This window comes from Pteronotus mesoamericanus, unplaced genomic scaffold, assembly GCF_021234165.1.
Source record: "Pteronotus mesoamericanus isolate MK-2021 breed Mesoamerican mustached bat unplaced genomic scaffold, CSHL_Meso_final scaffold_533, whole genome shotgun sequence".
Classification (NCBI taxonomy): Eukaryota; Metazoa; Chordata; class Mammalia; order Chiroptera; family Mormoopidae; genus Pteronotus; species Pteronotus mesoamericanus.
In genome coordinates this window covers 5,520,959-5,534,762 of record NW_026555320.1, presented here as the reverse complement: position 1 = coordinate 5,534,762, position 13,804 = coordinate 5,520,959, and the positions used below count along the sequence as shown (strand labels likewise).

Below are 13,804 nucleotides of genomic sequence, written 5' to 3'. Positions count from 1 at the left end.
GGGACACGCTGCGGGGAGGCCACCTGGGAAGGGGAACAATACCTTTTTCAGCCACAGACAGATTGGGGTCACTGCAGGGTTTACAGGCTCCAACCACTTGCTGGAACAGGGCCGGCTGGAAATTTGGCAGCTGAAGAAAGGAAAAAAAAAACATCAGAAAGGGTGAAAACAACCAATTACACCTTGGGGGCCGACGCTGTGGGACACAGGAGCCAGGCCGTTCCACAATCAGTCGGGGGAAATTAAGGCAGTGGCATGGCTTACGCTCAAGATGCGCCGGGAACCTGAGGTGGCCACGGACGGCTGCCCGGGGCTGCCGGGCTCAGAATGCGGCCACATGCGGCGCAGGGGCACCGGCCTCTGGCTGGGCTCCAGGCTGTCTTGCACGTGGCCAAGAAAAAGGACATAGGCACTGAGGGTATCTAACTATATTCGTCTGTCCTGCCAGCGAGCAAACACTGGCAGAAAGGACTTAGGGGCCCCTTCACCCTGAGTGCTGGTGAGTTCCACCTCCTGGAGAGCCCCACACAGCCCAGTTGCCCCGAGAGCAGGGGAGGTGCAGCACTCGAGCCTAGAGTCCCAGACGGGACCTGCTGTTCTGACGGGCAGCTGCCAAGCAGACCTGCTCCTTCTACCTGACAGGGCCGAGCAGGACAAGGAGGTGCCACTGAAAAGCTGCTGGCACTCTGGAACCAAGGAACAGGTGTTTGAAGGGGACTTTCACGGGTTCTGAGGGAAAAGCAGGGCAGATTGGACAGAGGAAGGGGTAACCCCTGCAGTGTCTGTTCAAGGCCCCAGGAAGGGTGTCCAGAAGCAGCGCAGGTGGTGTGGAGAGCTGGCCCCGCCAGCAGCGAGGGCCTCGGGGAGCACACGGGTAGGAGACGCAGGGCTGCATCAACGGAGACGTCTTTCACACCGGGGAGGAAGGCTGTCCTCCAGACCCGTGTCCGCTGCTGCCTTCTTGAAACAGGAAACGACCAATTTCCTTTCCCAGACTGTTTAGGGATGAGGAGCTCAGGAGGTTTCCCAGAAAGATGGGCAGCCATACAGGCAATGGCAGCTCCAAGCCCGCCGCCATTCTGCCCATACTGCCCTCCGCCTGGATTCCTGGCCCCGGAGTCACTGAAGGCCCCGTCCAGGAGCCCGCAGCCTCTGAAGGCCTTCCAGCCGGAGGCGGCAGGCAGGGAGGGCTGTGCAGACAGCAAGCCCAGCAAGGGCGATGAGCGAAGCCCAGGCCAGCACACTGGCGGCAGAGGGCATGCTACCTGTCCATTCTCCAGGATGGCTGCAGGATACATGGCACTGCTTGGGCGGTCCCGGTGTGTCGGCAGCAGCAGCATCATTTCCCGGGCGTGGCGGTACTTATCTGGCAGAGAGGGAGAGCCTGTAACCAAGTGAGAACAATCACGCACAGATGACAAGCCACAGATGGAGCGCCCGGCGGGCAAGGACCCTTGGGGCCAGGGAACCAGGTGAGGTGTCCCCTTGCAGTTGGGGCGAGGGTGAGCTCAGCAAGCACAAGAGGAATGAAGCAGAGTCTGGTACGTAGATGGTGCTAGGAGCTACGCTGCACCTCCCAGCGGGGGCAGATATATGGGGGCGATGCAGACCTGCCACGCTCAGAGGCAGATGGTGAAGAGTTGAAGGCTGGAGCCAGGCCCCTAGGGGCCCCAGCACCCTGCGCTCTTGAGGCACGGGTGGCGCCTGCATGCTGGGCCCTCACAGGCCCAGACACGGGCACAGGCCTGCTTGGAATGGAGCCATCACAGAGACAGAGACACTCGGACAATGCAGCGGCACAGTTCTAACTCAACACACTGTGTCCCTACACACTCACCTTCCTGGACAGCCCAGGCCCTATGCTCAGCAGCCCCGCTACCTTTCCCTGAGGTCCTCTCCTCCCAGAGGCCGGGCCCCCAGCGCCTGGCCTCTGTTTTCTGGGTCACTACGGCGGCCCTAGAGCCAGATGTTCGGGAACTGAGAGCCCCCACCCAGGTGGCTGTCCAGGATTTCCTGCTCTGAGACTTGCCCTTCAGTGGCCACGGGGGTCCTGGGGCTAGTCTGGGAGTTGTGGGGCTTTAACCCAGGCTCTTGAGTTAACTTGGTCCATGCTCCTCCCTTGTGAGGCCTCTGTGTGGTCTCTTCTGGCCTAGGGGGGGGGCTGGTATGGCGGCCAGACCACGCTGGACGTGTTATGGCCCAGTCCACATCAGTGCACGCCACAGCCATAGGCCCAGGGACCGTCCAGCCCTGTCCTTGAGGGGGCCTTCCACAGAAGCAGCAAGACTGACGTGATGGCTTTCCTCCAGAACGGAAACTTGGAAGCTGCACTAACTGTGTGCCACTCACCGTGCCCGATGCTAGCACATCCACGGGAAACTAGGAGGGTCATGCTGACCCCTCGTGGTAGGGTCACCTAGGCCCCAGTGCCCCCTCCTTGTCCACTGGAAGCCCCTGGCCGGCCCCAGCGGCTGAAACCTCTCCCTGCGGTGCTGGAGAGCTGAGACCAGCCCATAGGCTCCACCTGAGATGAACCTGCAGCTCTGGAGGCTCCGTGTCCCTGAAATGCAAGGGCTCTGGGGTCTGTGAGACTGCAGCGGAGGCGCCGGTGGGGCACAACCTGAAAGGGTCTTCTGCAGCCCGCCGGCCCGAGCACCCCATGGGAAGCTCCTCTTGTGCTCACTGTAGTCTCAGAATACCAGGCTTGAGTGCCTTGAAGAAGTCAGTACAATGTAAACCAGTAATGTAGTAATTGCTCATGCAATCTCCTTCCTCTGAGCAATTCCATTCATAGAGCCTCGGGGTTGGTAAGACATAGTCTTAAAAATATCTTCATCGATAAGAGAATGAGTCAAGTATGCTTTTTGGGAAAACTATGCCTGAATTGCTATTATTTAATAATTTTTTTTTACCGATTTCAGTATTTTGTTTTAGGACTTCTGTTCTGAGGCAGCTTCAAGATGAATGCGTGAAGACCACAGAAAAGCTGCCAATCCCGCTGGTCTCTGCAGCGCCTTCCCAGCAAGGCGCTCCCTGGGCCCTGCCGGCCACAGCCCTGCAGGCGCTGCCCTCCCTGCTGCCCGCCCGGAGACAGACCCAGTGCCTTCACACCGGCTTCCTTGCGTCACTCACACCTGCCACACACTGCACGTCAGGTGCGCGGCTGGGAAGCGGCACATCGCCTTTCTCAGGCTGACTGTGGTCCCTGACTGCACAGAGCTCAGGGCCTGGCTCAACAGGCCAACACTAGGTCTGTGCCCTCAACACCCCAAGACGTGTCGGGGGCGAGGAGGGAGGGACAGCAGGCACCCCTGAAGGGCTGTGTCCGTCCCTGTCTTGGAAGCCCCTCTGGTGCTGTGACGAAGGGGCGCCCCGCGCTGCCGCTGAACTTCCCAACTCTGCGTCTCACTTCCTTCCCGCTGCCCTCTGCCCTGGGCAGCCAATCCCATGGCAGGAGAGAGTGATGGCTACTTTTCATTAAAACATTTAAATGGCTTTTAAACTGACACAAGGGCCCTGTGTCTCAGGACTTCAGATTTCCTCGAGTTGCAGGCTGGTTAGCCCCAGAGAGCATACTTCCCAGCATGACCGAGTTCTTCAAGGAGGGTCAATCATGGGCCCGGGGTTTCCCAGCCCCAGTCAGCCTTTGACCACCAGGGGGCGCTGCTAGCTTACAAGAATTTAGACTGCCTTGCAAACCATTCAGCTTGAAGGTTCCCGAAGCCCCAGGGACCGCAGCAGAGTGTCAACGGGCCTGGCGGCCACTGGTGTCCTGACCTCTCCTGGGAGTGGGGAAGTGCCTTCGCGGTGCAGGACTCTCCAGAGCGCTTTCTCCCTGGAAGCCTCCCCTCACCCGGAGCAGCGGACACTACCCCAAGTGGAGCGACTGCGCCTTCCTTCCACCGCATTCCCCGCGGTCTTCCCCGGGACGCCAGGCCAGCCGGCTGTGTTCTCTCAAAGGGCCTGACCTGGCCTGGTCCATGGCGCACCGTTTTCTCAGATGGGCCAGCAGGTGGGTGTTGCAGCCTTGAAGTAACTTCCTGCTCTTTCTTCACTGCCTCTGCCCTTTTCATCATTTCCTGCTTTGGGCCCAATTCCATTTAGTCACTTTGTTTACTTTTGTACTTAATGTCCACTCCAGAAAGGGATGGGGTTTCTAGCAGCCTTATTCTAGAGGATATTCTGGACTTTGGCCATTGTGATAGCTTGGTCTCCAGAGATGGTGACCGTCAATGCCTTGCCTCCCAGACCATACATACCATTTCTTATGCGAGGTGTGGTCTCATTCCCCACCCTGGTATCTGGGTTGGCCTTAGTGACTTGACTAGCCAACAGAATGTTGCAGAAGGGACATTCTGGGATTTCCATGGCTGAGTTGTTAGAAGCCTTCTACCTGGTCTCTTGGGCCGCTTGCTCTGGGGAAAACCAGCTGCTGGCTGTGGGAAGCCCAAGCCTCAGGGGAAGGCCACAGGTAGGGACTCAGGTTGAGAGCCCCAGCTGAGCTCCTGCTCATGAAAGAATGCAGTGACAATGGCTCAGTGAGCCCTGGTAACCCACAGAACAGTGAGTGGCGATAATAAATGGTTGTTTTAAGCTACTAAGTTTTGGGAGGTAGTTTATTATGCAGCAATAGATAATGATGCCATCTGAAATAAAGAGGTATTACTTCCAAACAGGGAGGAAAGGATTTCTCTATTTAACTCTGATGCTGCAAGAGCCATGCAGATCCTCACTGAGCACTCAGGAAAGCTTGGTGAGTGAGGAGGTCTTAAGTGGTTGGCTGGAAAGACAGAGGTGGTAGCAGCCCACTTGTGTGGTCCCTGCCAGTGTCTCTGCTCTCTCTAGGGCACTGAGGACCAGGCACAGCCTACAGGCAGTGTCTGAGCAATGCCGGGGGGAAAAAGAGTTAAAATATCTATTCTCTGCAGCTTTCTGTTTTCATCAACAAGCATGGTTCAGAGATGTGTCCTCAGCAAGAATAGCCAAAGACTTGGGTGGCCGAGCACATCTCAGAGAGTGTTCGTGTCAGGACCAAAGCCACACAACAGATCACATTACAGAGCCTGTGTCTGCAGCTCTGTTCAGGAACAGTTACCTTACGGTGGCACAAAGGCCCACCCCCACGGCAGCATTCATGGCTTACTTCTCAGGGTTTCCTTCCTTTTTATTCCTAAAGGCATCTTTGGTAACACAAACATTTGACACAAATCACCATTTCTTCTTTATGTTTGCAGCCTTCACGTATCAACAAACCTTCAACAGGTACCCAACTGATGGTTCACCTGTCCTTCCTAACACGAGCAGCGCCTGCTTCCGAGCGTTGTTCCCCTTTTCTGAGTGTCAGCCACGTCAGCAAGGCAGCCACGGGAGCTGACCGGGCATCAGGCTGCGAGCGGGCGAGTTGGAAGGCTTGTACTCCAAATTCAGTTTGGCTACAAACTGGCTGGAGGGCCTGAAGGCCCTCGCACTGGCCCTGCCTCTCCCACAGAAATGAGGGGCTGGGCCAGGCGCTGCAGGTGAGTCTGTGATCGTTCCTGTTGCCACCTCATTCCCACCCGCGGAGGCTTTTCCTGGTGGGCTCCCGCATCTCCCCCTCACTTTGCCCTTGCTCTGCCACTCCTATTGCAGACTGTAGAGATTGGTGTGCTTTGCAGAGATTTTTTTTTCTTTAATGGCCCTCCATGTTACAAATTGGTGCTGTTTTCCGTTGTCTTCATAATAAGAACAAAGACTCCATCCCTCTGACCCTGGAAGCACCAGCTGGTGACTTCCCTACACACTCTGTCGCGATCCTGCATGGCCAGCCCGGGGTGCACTAGAGCTTAGCTGCCACAGCTCATTTCCATTCCACCGCAGATGTTTGTATCGAAAAGGACAGAGAATCAAATTTCACTGCAGTAGCTATAATCAGAATGTGAAAAAGACACCGGCTCTCAGAGGACAATATTTACCCTTTTAAATAAGAAATCAAGCAAAATTTGGCAAAGTAAATAGCTTTTTACAGAGCCACCTCTCCTGACTGAGCCTTTCCCAACAGACCAGTTTTTTTGGGTTGTTGTTATGGTTTAGAATAACATTTTCCAGGGTTAACTTTAGCCTTCAAATTTAATTTTTACACTTTGCCATGATGCTTGATTCCTTAAGGCCCCCTTTTGCCTGAACTTTGATCTTTACTCTTGCATCATTTCAAGGGAAGAGAACTGAGCTTCCCCGAGGTGGTGCCCTCTCAGTGAGGTGGAGAGGCGACGGCCGGCTACCTTGCTGGCAGCTCAGCGGCAGCCGTGGCTCAGAGCAGGGTCTGATGGCAGCAGCCAGGGCGCGGTGTGGGGCTGGGGCCCCGAGTCCCTGGTGCTGGAAGCACAGGTAAGCGCGCTCTCAGAGGCACAGCCACAGATGAGAGGAGGACAAGCAGGGCTCACGGGGCCCTTTCTTCTCCCTTCTGCAAGCAGCGCCCTGTCATCCTTACCTCGGGCACTGGAAGGGGCAGAGGTAATCATCTGGGATGGTGCTGAGTGAGTGGAGCTCAGGCTGGAGGAGGAAGGGCTTGCTTGGGACGAGGACAGAACAGAGACGTTGGTGACTGAGCCCTGGTACCTGGGATTGGGATACACGAGCTGCAAAGGGAGAAAAGTCAGGAGGACAGAGGTCTGAGTGACCGGGACCGCAGGACTGAGCACCATGAGATTCCCAGACCTGGTGTCTGATGCTGTACCCTGGGCCCTGATGGAGGCCAGGCTAGTGGCCGGCACTAAGGGTCACCCACACCACCCATGGAGCAGAGCTGCTGAGCCAATTCTAGTGCCCGCGGAGAGAGCAGGACTTAGCCCCCAGGAGGGCCAGGCAGGAAAGCAATCTGGAAGAGCGCTGCAGGAGCAGCCACGACCGACGTGGATCTCCCTTCTTGGGAGCTAAGGCCTGGAGGCCGTCACATGGATGGTGTGGTGGAAAGCAGTTTTGCTAGCTCTGGGTTCTGAGCTCCGGAACTGGAGGACTAGGCAGCGATGCCAGCCCTCAGACCAGGCCAGCCAGCACAGAGGTGAGTCGTCCAGGCGCCGCGCTCTGGCCCCATGCCCTGGAACAGCTCTGGTACCTGCATGTGGGGGTACAGGTCCTCGGGAGCCTCGCCCATGGAGCCATCGCCCAGCATCACCACGTTTCCCGCTTCGCTAGATGCATGTGAAGAGAGAGAGGACGACGAATGGCGGCCTGTGCCCATCAAGTTCATGGGGCTGTGAATAAGAGTAGGACATAGGGAGGAGTCAGGCCCGCGCTGAGAAACCTTGCTAGGGGGTGGTGGAGGGACAGGAGAAAGGGGTGTGCCAAAGTCAACCCCAGCCTCAGCCACCACTGGTTTGGAGGGTCCTGTAGCTGATGCTCACATCCATCTGAGGCCAGGCGCCGTCCTGACCCACCCTGCTGCTCGGGGGCCCTGTTAAGGGAGGACCAGCGGGAGACTGGCATAACCTCTACCTAGAGCTGGATCATTTGCGGCCACGCATTCTGATGACATCAGCAGGTTCTCAAGAGGAATGAAAGAGATCTGCTGAACCAGGTCATGGATCTAAGGTCCCCCTTGCTATGGACGTTCATCTGAGCCAGTGACCACCCTCTGCTGGGATCTGCTCTTCTGTCAGGGTGTCCTCCTGGTATTAGGAAGCTATCAACATAGCTAGCTGTAAACTGCCTCTGGGCGCCTCTCTTTCCTGAGGTCGCAGGCTTGCCAACAGCTCCCCTCTGCCTGGATGGGCAGCCCCCCCTTCCCTCCCTCCTTCCCGCTGGCTGGCTGCCTGCTCTGTGCCCACTTGCTGCTCCCACTGGAAACAAATCTAAGGGTGGGGCCCCTCGCCTGTCCTGGCCTTCCTGCCCTGGAGGCTCTGCGCCGCCTCGGTTGGGCCCAGGCAGACCGGGACTCCTGGGCTGAGAGCAGCCACATCTCGATGTCCCCATCGCCATCTTGTTCTCGTCCTAAAAACCCCTCAGTGATCTTCATTCTCCTTAGGATCAAGTCCAAAGGCCTGAATGAACAAGGCCCATTTGGAGCTGGTTCTGGCCCCCTCTGTGCCCGGGGACCCTGTGCTGCGGCCACCTGGCTAGACTTGCAGCTGACCCAGCTGGCGTGTACACGTCCTGCGGTGTCTGCACGCGTTGGTCACTTTGCCTGGACATTGCTCCATCTTCTAACCCCAACTCTTTTCTGCCTTCAAACTTGTGCTTATCCTTCAAGACTCACCCCAAACCTCCCTCCTCTGGGACACAATACCATGTGTCCTCCCCTGTCACCCAGGACGACTGGATGTAGAGCGTGGTCCTTGTGTACACGGGTAAGAGGGCATGTGAGTGAGTACACAGGCGCCATTCTGGCTTCCTTGCTCTGACCTGACGTTCAGACTTATCTCTGTTGGGGGAACACCCCTGGGCCCTATGGCCGTACCTGTGCCGGTGGGTCATCTTGATGCTCTCGGGGCTCATGGGGCTGTGGGACGCGAGGACGGTGCCCCGGGGGGTGCTGGTGCCTGAACATGCAGGACTTAGCTTGTCCAAGCCCGGAAACTCCTGCTGAGAAACGAACGACCCTTCATCAGAGAGTAAACAACAAGTACATTATTGGGGGCTGAGAAGAAAGAGCGAGCTCGTGGTAGAATGTCAAAAGAAACAAACAAAAAAAGAAATCCAACAAAAACGGAATCGTACACTGTGAACTGAACCAGCACTGCTGAGCTCTTCTCGGCAATGACCTTCCTGACTGGAACACCCTCCTAACTGCGCGGAGCCCTGGGGGACCCCAGGGACAGAGCGCAGCGGGAACAGCCTACAGGGGGCCCGCGCTCCCGGGAGGTCGTGAGCAGGCTCCCTCACTACACAGTGAGCAGAACAGAGTCGGGTGGCAGGACGGGAAGGGCAGATTGTCAGCTGCCAGCCAGCGGGTACCTCTTACGTAAGGACTGGGGTGGGTTTTATTGGATTGCCAAATGGACCTGTTCTTAGTGACCTGGGTTAAGCTGTCTGGGACACAGTTTACGGGGAAATAGGACACAAAATCCTAATGTAAGTAATTGAATAAAAGCAGTTTTATTTTAGCATAATTAGATTCCTATTAAGTATATAGACACCTCAGCAGAAACTTCTGATCCCAAACCCTCCTGGGTGACTGCACATTGGTTTGTGTCCCTATCTGTGACTCCGAGGAAACAAAAAGCACAACAGACCAGGTTTTCCCAAGTCCTTGACCATCTGTGGGCCCTAGGTGCGCTGGGATGCTCCTGAGCTTGGCCTGAAGCAGCGGCAGGCTTCCTGCCCCCTTCTTCTAGAGCTTGCGGAAGGCTGACAGGTACTTCTGCAGTTGGAGGGGACAGCTCCTTGTGTGCCCTAGACCAGCTGGGGGTGGGCATTTTGTGTTTTGGCTGCAGTGACCTGAGCGCCTGCAGGGCAGAGAACCTCCTCTGCCCCACCGCCAGGCTCTCTAGCTTGCCTGAGTCACCTGCTGTGACAAAGAAGTTTGCACACAGCAAAGACCAGCCAAGCCAGCGGGAGATACAGTGAACGAGAGGTAATGGAATGCCCATCGGATTCAGTGACACTACTTTTTCTTTACCGAACAGACATCCAAATTTTAAGGGGAAACATAAAAAACTTTTTCTCTGCATGTTTCACCTTGAAATACTCAAGGAGAATCATTACAGAAAGGGATTTCAGGCTCTGTGGGCTTTCCTCTGGAAAATGTGCCCACTTCTCATACTATAGACAAGCTACTCCTTGCCTGCACTCTATGGTGTCCACACTTGTGCAGGGACAGGCTAAGACCTGCGCTGAGGACCTGGAGGGACGGAGAGGACCAGAACCCCCAGCCCCTATGAACAACGCAAGTCGACCCCAGCAGGTCAGGCCCGCTGAGCTGAGCGGTCCAGCCTTCCCCAGGGCCTCTGTGACCAGTGACGGTGCTCTGAAGGGGGGGCTTCTTGCTCCCGACGGCCTTGCCCAAAACTGACCAGCTCAATGCCCCTCACCTCCCTGCCACTTCTACCTAGGGTCACAGGTAATGAGAACGAGCAGGTAATTGGGCTTACGCCCCCTGATATCTGGCCCATCAGCTTGCTAAGCAGGAAAGCTCACTTCTCTAGAAAACACGTGGAATCACCATGGCTGGTGTGGCTTGGTGGACTGAGTGCTGGCCTGTGAACTGAAAGGTCAGCAGTTCGATTCACATCGAACTTAGCAAGCTGATGTGCCCGTCAGGGCACACGCCTAGGTTGGAGGCCAGGTCCCCAGATGGAGGTGTGTAAGAGGCTACAAATCAATGATTTTCTCCCTCCCTTTCTCCCTCATGTTCTCTCTCTTTAAAGTAAATAAATAACATCTTAAAGAAAACACGTGGCACAATCCCCATGGTTGAAAATGAGGTAAGGGTATGTGCAAAGGGGTTCAAGACCATGTGAACCCTATTCTCAGCCAGCCAACACTCCCTGTGAGACTCCTGAAGGGAAAAGGACCCTGGAATACAGGCCCTGTTCCTGCCTGTGAACCCGAGTACTTGGACCAAACCTTGCCGTGGAGGCCTAAGGGCCATGCCAGAGTCAGAGTCTGGGTCCTGAGCCAGCCACAGACCTGCCTGACCGCCCTGGGAGCCGCCAATATGAAAGCAGTCTCCACCCTAGGCTTTCTCAGATGTCAGCCTGGGTGACTAGCCATATTGGAGGAAGGAGGAGAGAAGGAAGGAAGCAAGCAAGCAAGCTGGAGGGAAAGGGTAAAGAGAGGGTGTGGGGGGAGGGGGAGAGAGGGAGAAGGGATGTAGACAGGGAGGGAGGAAGAGAGAGAGGGAGAGAGTAGGCTGCCTTAGGCTATGCCTTACCTCCTCAGGTTCTCGGGATGAAATATATCTCCAAAGAGATCTCTATGTGTGGGCCATACACTTTAGCTCTTTTTTTCCTCATATGAAACCTGCCTTCACTAGCACAGTGCCTTGAAAAAACGCTCTCTGCCCTTGAATCTGACTCCTCCTTAGGGTGGGAGGGAGAGAGGAGGAGAGACTGAGCATCCTCCCCCGGGCAGAACACCGGCCTCTACAGCAGAGAGAGCTTTCCCTTCATACCCCTCCCGCTCACTCTCCTGTCACTTGTGGTGCCGGTCTGGAGGAGTGGCCCCTGGCTTTACCGCAGCAGGGGCAGGGCAGGGACGGGCTTACATGATAGAGACTGGCCCGCATCATCTGGAACTGATCGATCAGCTTCTTATGGAGAGGGCGCATTTCTGGGTGCACGAACTTCTCATGAACTGCCAGACCGACTCCAAGGACATGGACCTATTAGGTGACAGACCAGGCCACTCTGTTAGCCAGGGAGCTGCCCTTGAGAAGCATGGCCATTCTGGGGCACACAGTCTTTCCCTCCTGGCCACTGGTCTCTAATCCCTGCTAGACATACCTGTTCTTGCATGAGCTCTTTGAGCTGGGTGATCTTCTCAGCATCTCCTGGGTGCTTGGTAATATAATCTTTATCAAAGAAGGCCTGTAAAAGAAAAGGCCAAGTCAGGAACCCTCTCTTCCCTGCTCACTGCTTAGCCATTGCTTAGATGGGGCTCAGGAAGCTTGAGCCTGAAGGGGCCGCCTGAAAGGCAGCCGGCTGCCCCCCAGCTGCACACGCCAGCGCGCCTCCAGTGGCCTGCTGGGGCCTCCTGCCATCACAGGTTGTTTTCTGTGTCTAAGAAGGACCGATGGTGGCCAAGCCCTTCCCAGCTCGGTGGCCTGGTGGCCAGGGTGTGGGGCCTAGTGCCTCAGCCTGCCCCTGTCCCTTCCATGGGAAGCGCTGGGCTCCAGGGCTCCTCTTGGGGGCCACTTAACATGCTTCCATCATCAGAAGAATTACCTAAGTGGCAGAGTTCAGAGAATAAAAAGGAAGAAGCTACCCAGAGCTGTACCACAGAAACAGGCGGGGGAGCGTGAAGCCTCATCCCAGGACCACCTCAGCCAGCGGAGACACAGCCGTCAGGGTGAGCTGGGAAGGCTGCCGCAGGAGGCTGGCCGCTGCGTGGGCCCCACTCACCTCTTGGTAGCGTGCGATGCCTCCATTGACCGCCGCATCAATGACACCGTTCAGGCACATGCTGAGCAGGTTGATGTTGCCGTGCACCTGCTTGTGCTGGTACTGGCCAATCAGGGCCCGCAGCTCCTGGTTCTTGTTCTCCACAACCTGGATGGCATTCTCCAGGGGGCTCACCTCCACCTGGGGCACACGGCACACAGTCTCATCACAGGCACAGTGACAATCCATCCCTTATCACAGTCCTGTGATGCTGCTTCCCTGCCCTTGTTCCTGTGGCCTTGACTCCCTGGGCCCTTTCTAATTTTCTCTGCTGATCTGTAGGCACTGAGAGGTGCAGCAAACAGGGAAGAGCACCAGTTCTGAGGTCAGAACCCTCTGGATTCCTGAACCTCAGAGGACAGTGTCCTCACTTGTGAACTGGGGGACTGGAAGTGCCTGCTGCCTCAGGGCGCTGTGAGGACTCCATGAGAGAAGGTGCACGAAGCCCCCTGCACAGAACTGGCCCACGGAAGCCTGGGCCAGGTGGGCGGCCAGAGCTCGCTTTCTTTCTCCAGTTCTTAGAGATGGCTTCCCAGCACCCGGGCGGAGGGGCCGCGGTGAAGACCAGCCCCACCTGCAGCGTGGCTCACCAGTTCCCTCCTCTCCACTTCGAACCACCGAGAGATGCCGGGCAAGCTGTGCGTCAGGGTCAGCGTGGTGCGCTCGATCCACAGGCTCTGCAGGGAGGGCACAGGTAGGTACAGGCCATTAGGCGATTTTTGCCAGACCCCACCTGCTCAAAGGATGACAGAGTGACGAGTTCTCAAGAAAGTGGGGCTTGCCCTGGTTGCTATGAGTACTGCCCAGCGTTCCTAGATTTGTTCACCTTGAATTCATTCTCCTTGTCCTTGGGGCCTTTGTGAAAAGGCCTGTCGTACCGGAACTTCCTCACATTGTTGACACGGTAGAAGCTCTTGACACGATCCGGAACCCTGTCCATCTGCAGGACATCCACATAATCGGGAATGGGTGTCACCGCATAGATCTGCAAGTCTGGACAGGAAGTGAAGGAGAAACCCAGACCTGCCAACAAAATGGACTTGAGCAGCAGACCCATGTCACCCCTCAAAGGAGAGAGACGCCCCACAGCCCGTGTCCCCTGGGCAGGGGCAGCAGCACTGGAGCGCGGGTCAGGCCCAAGCACAGCCAGGCCAAGCCTCTGGGCTGGTGGCCGTCCCCACGGCGCGTCTCCAGTGCGCTCAGCCAGGCTGAACTGTCAGCTGCCGCCAGGTTCTCCAGTGCCCCTCTAATTCAGAAGGGGAAGGGGTCCGGGGAACACAGTGCTCAGCCCACAACAGTGAGAGAGTTGTCAGGCCTGCCACTGTAGGTGAACTATTTGCTGTGAAACCACCTTCTAATAAAATACTCTTTGAGGGTCTTTGTGGAGAGAGCACGAGGGAGTCCACCTGCTTCCCCCTCCCACTGTCATGGCAACTGTCATGAGGTCCCCAAGGAAGCTGTGTGGGGGGCATGGGGGCCAGGGTTCCCATTCAGACGTCCATGTGCCACCAAGGCCACAGGCAGTCCCCATCTCCTCCTCCACCCCCTCCCCGCACCCCTGGAGCCCTGCCTCAGTCCTCCCGACATATACCAGGGACGGTGACAGACATGCACGGGAGCACGGCAGGGCAAGAGCTGGTGGTATCCCTGGCACACCCCCATCACGCTGTCCAGCGATTGCCCCTGCCTGCCTAGCAAGGCCCTTCACGGGCAGGGCAAGGACAGGAGGC

The 13,804-nt window shown here is 56.7% G+C and overlaps 1 protein-coding gene across 2 annotated transcripts in view; it reads right to left on the bottom strand.

The window, feature by feature from the left end:
- The window catches only part of DOCK3 (dedicator of cytokinesis 3), a 271,945-nt gene that overhangs the window by 8,771 nt on the left and 249,370 nt on the right, over positions 1-13,804 (bottom strand). Inside the window, exons 42-51 of one of the 2 annotated variants that reach the window (XM_054594754.1) lie at positions 12,901-13,067; positions 12,665-12,751; positions 12,036-12,215; positions 11,418-11,501; positions 11,180-11,296; positions 8,432-8,553; positions 7,091-7,229; positions 6,467-6,614; positions 1,266-1,384; positions 43-130 (exon numbers count right to left, since the gene is read on the bottom strand). In XM_054594754.1, the coding sequence (XP_054450729.1) occupies positions 43-130; positions 1,266-1,384; positions 6,467-6,614; positions 7,091-7,229; positions 8,432-8,553; positions 11,180-11,296; positions 11,418-11,501; positions 12,036-12,215; positions 12,665-12,751; positions 12,901-13,067 (1,251 nt within the window). Of the gene's footprint in view, positions 1-42; positions 131-1,265; positions 1,385-6,466; positions 6,615-7,090; positions 7,230-8,431; positions 8,557-11,179; positions 11,297-11,417; positions 11,502-12,035; positions 12,216-12,664; positions 12,752-12,900; positions 13,068-13,804 lie in introns of both variants that reach the window. The other variant, XM_054594753.1, reaches the window with a different exon arrangement.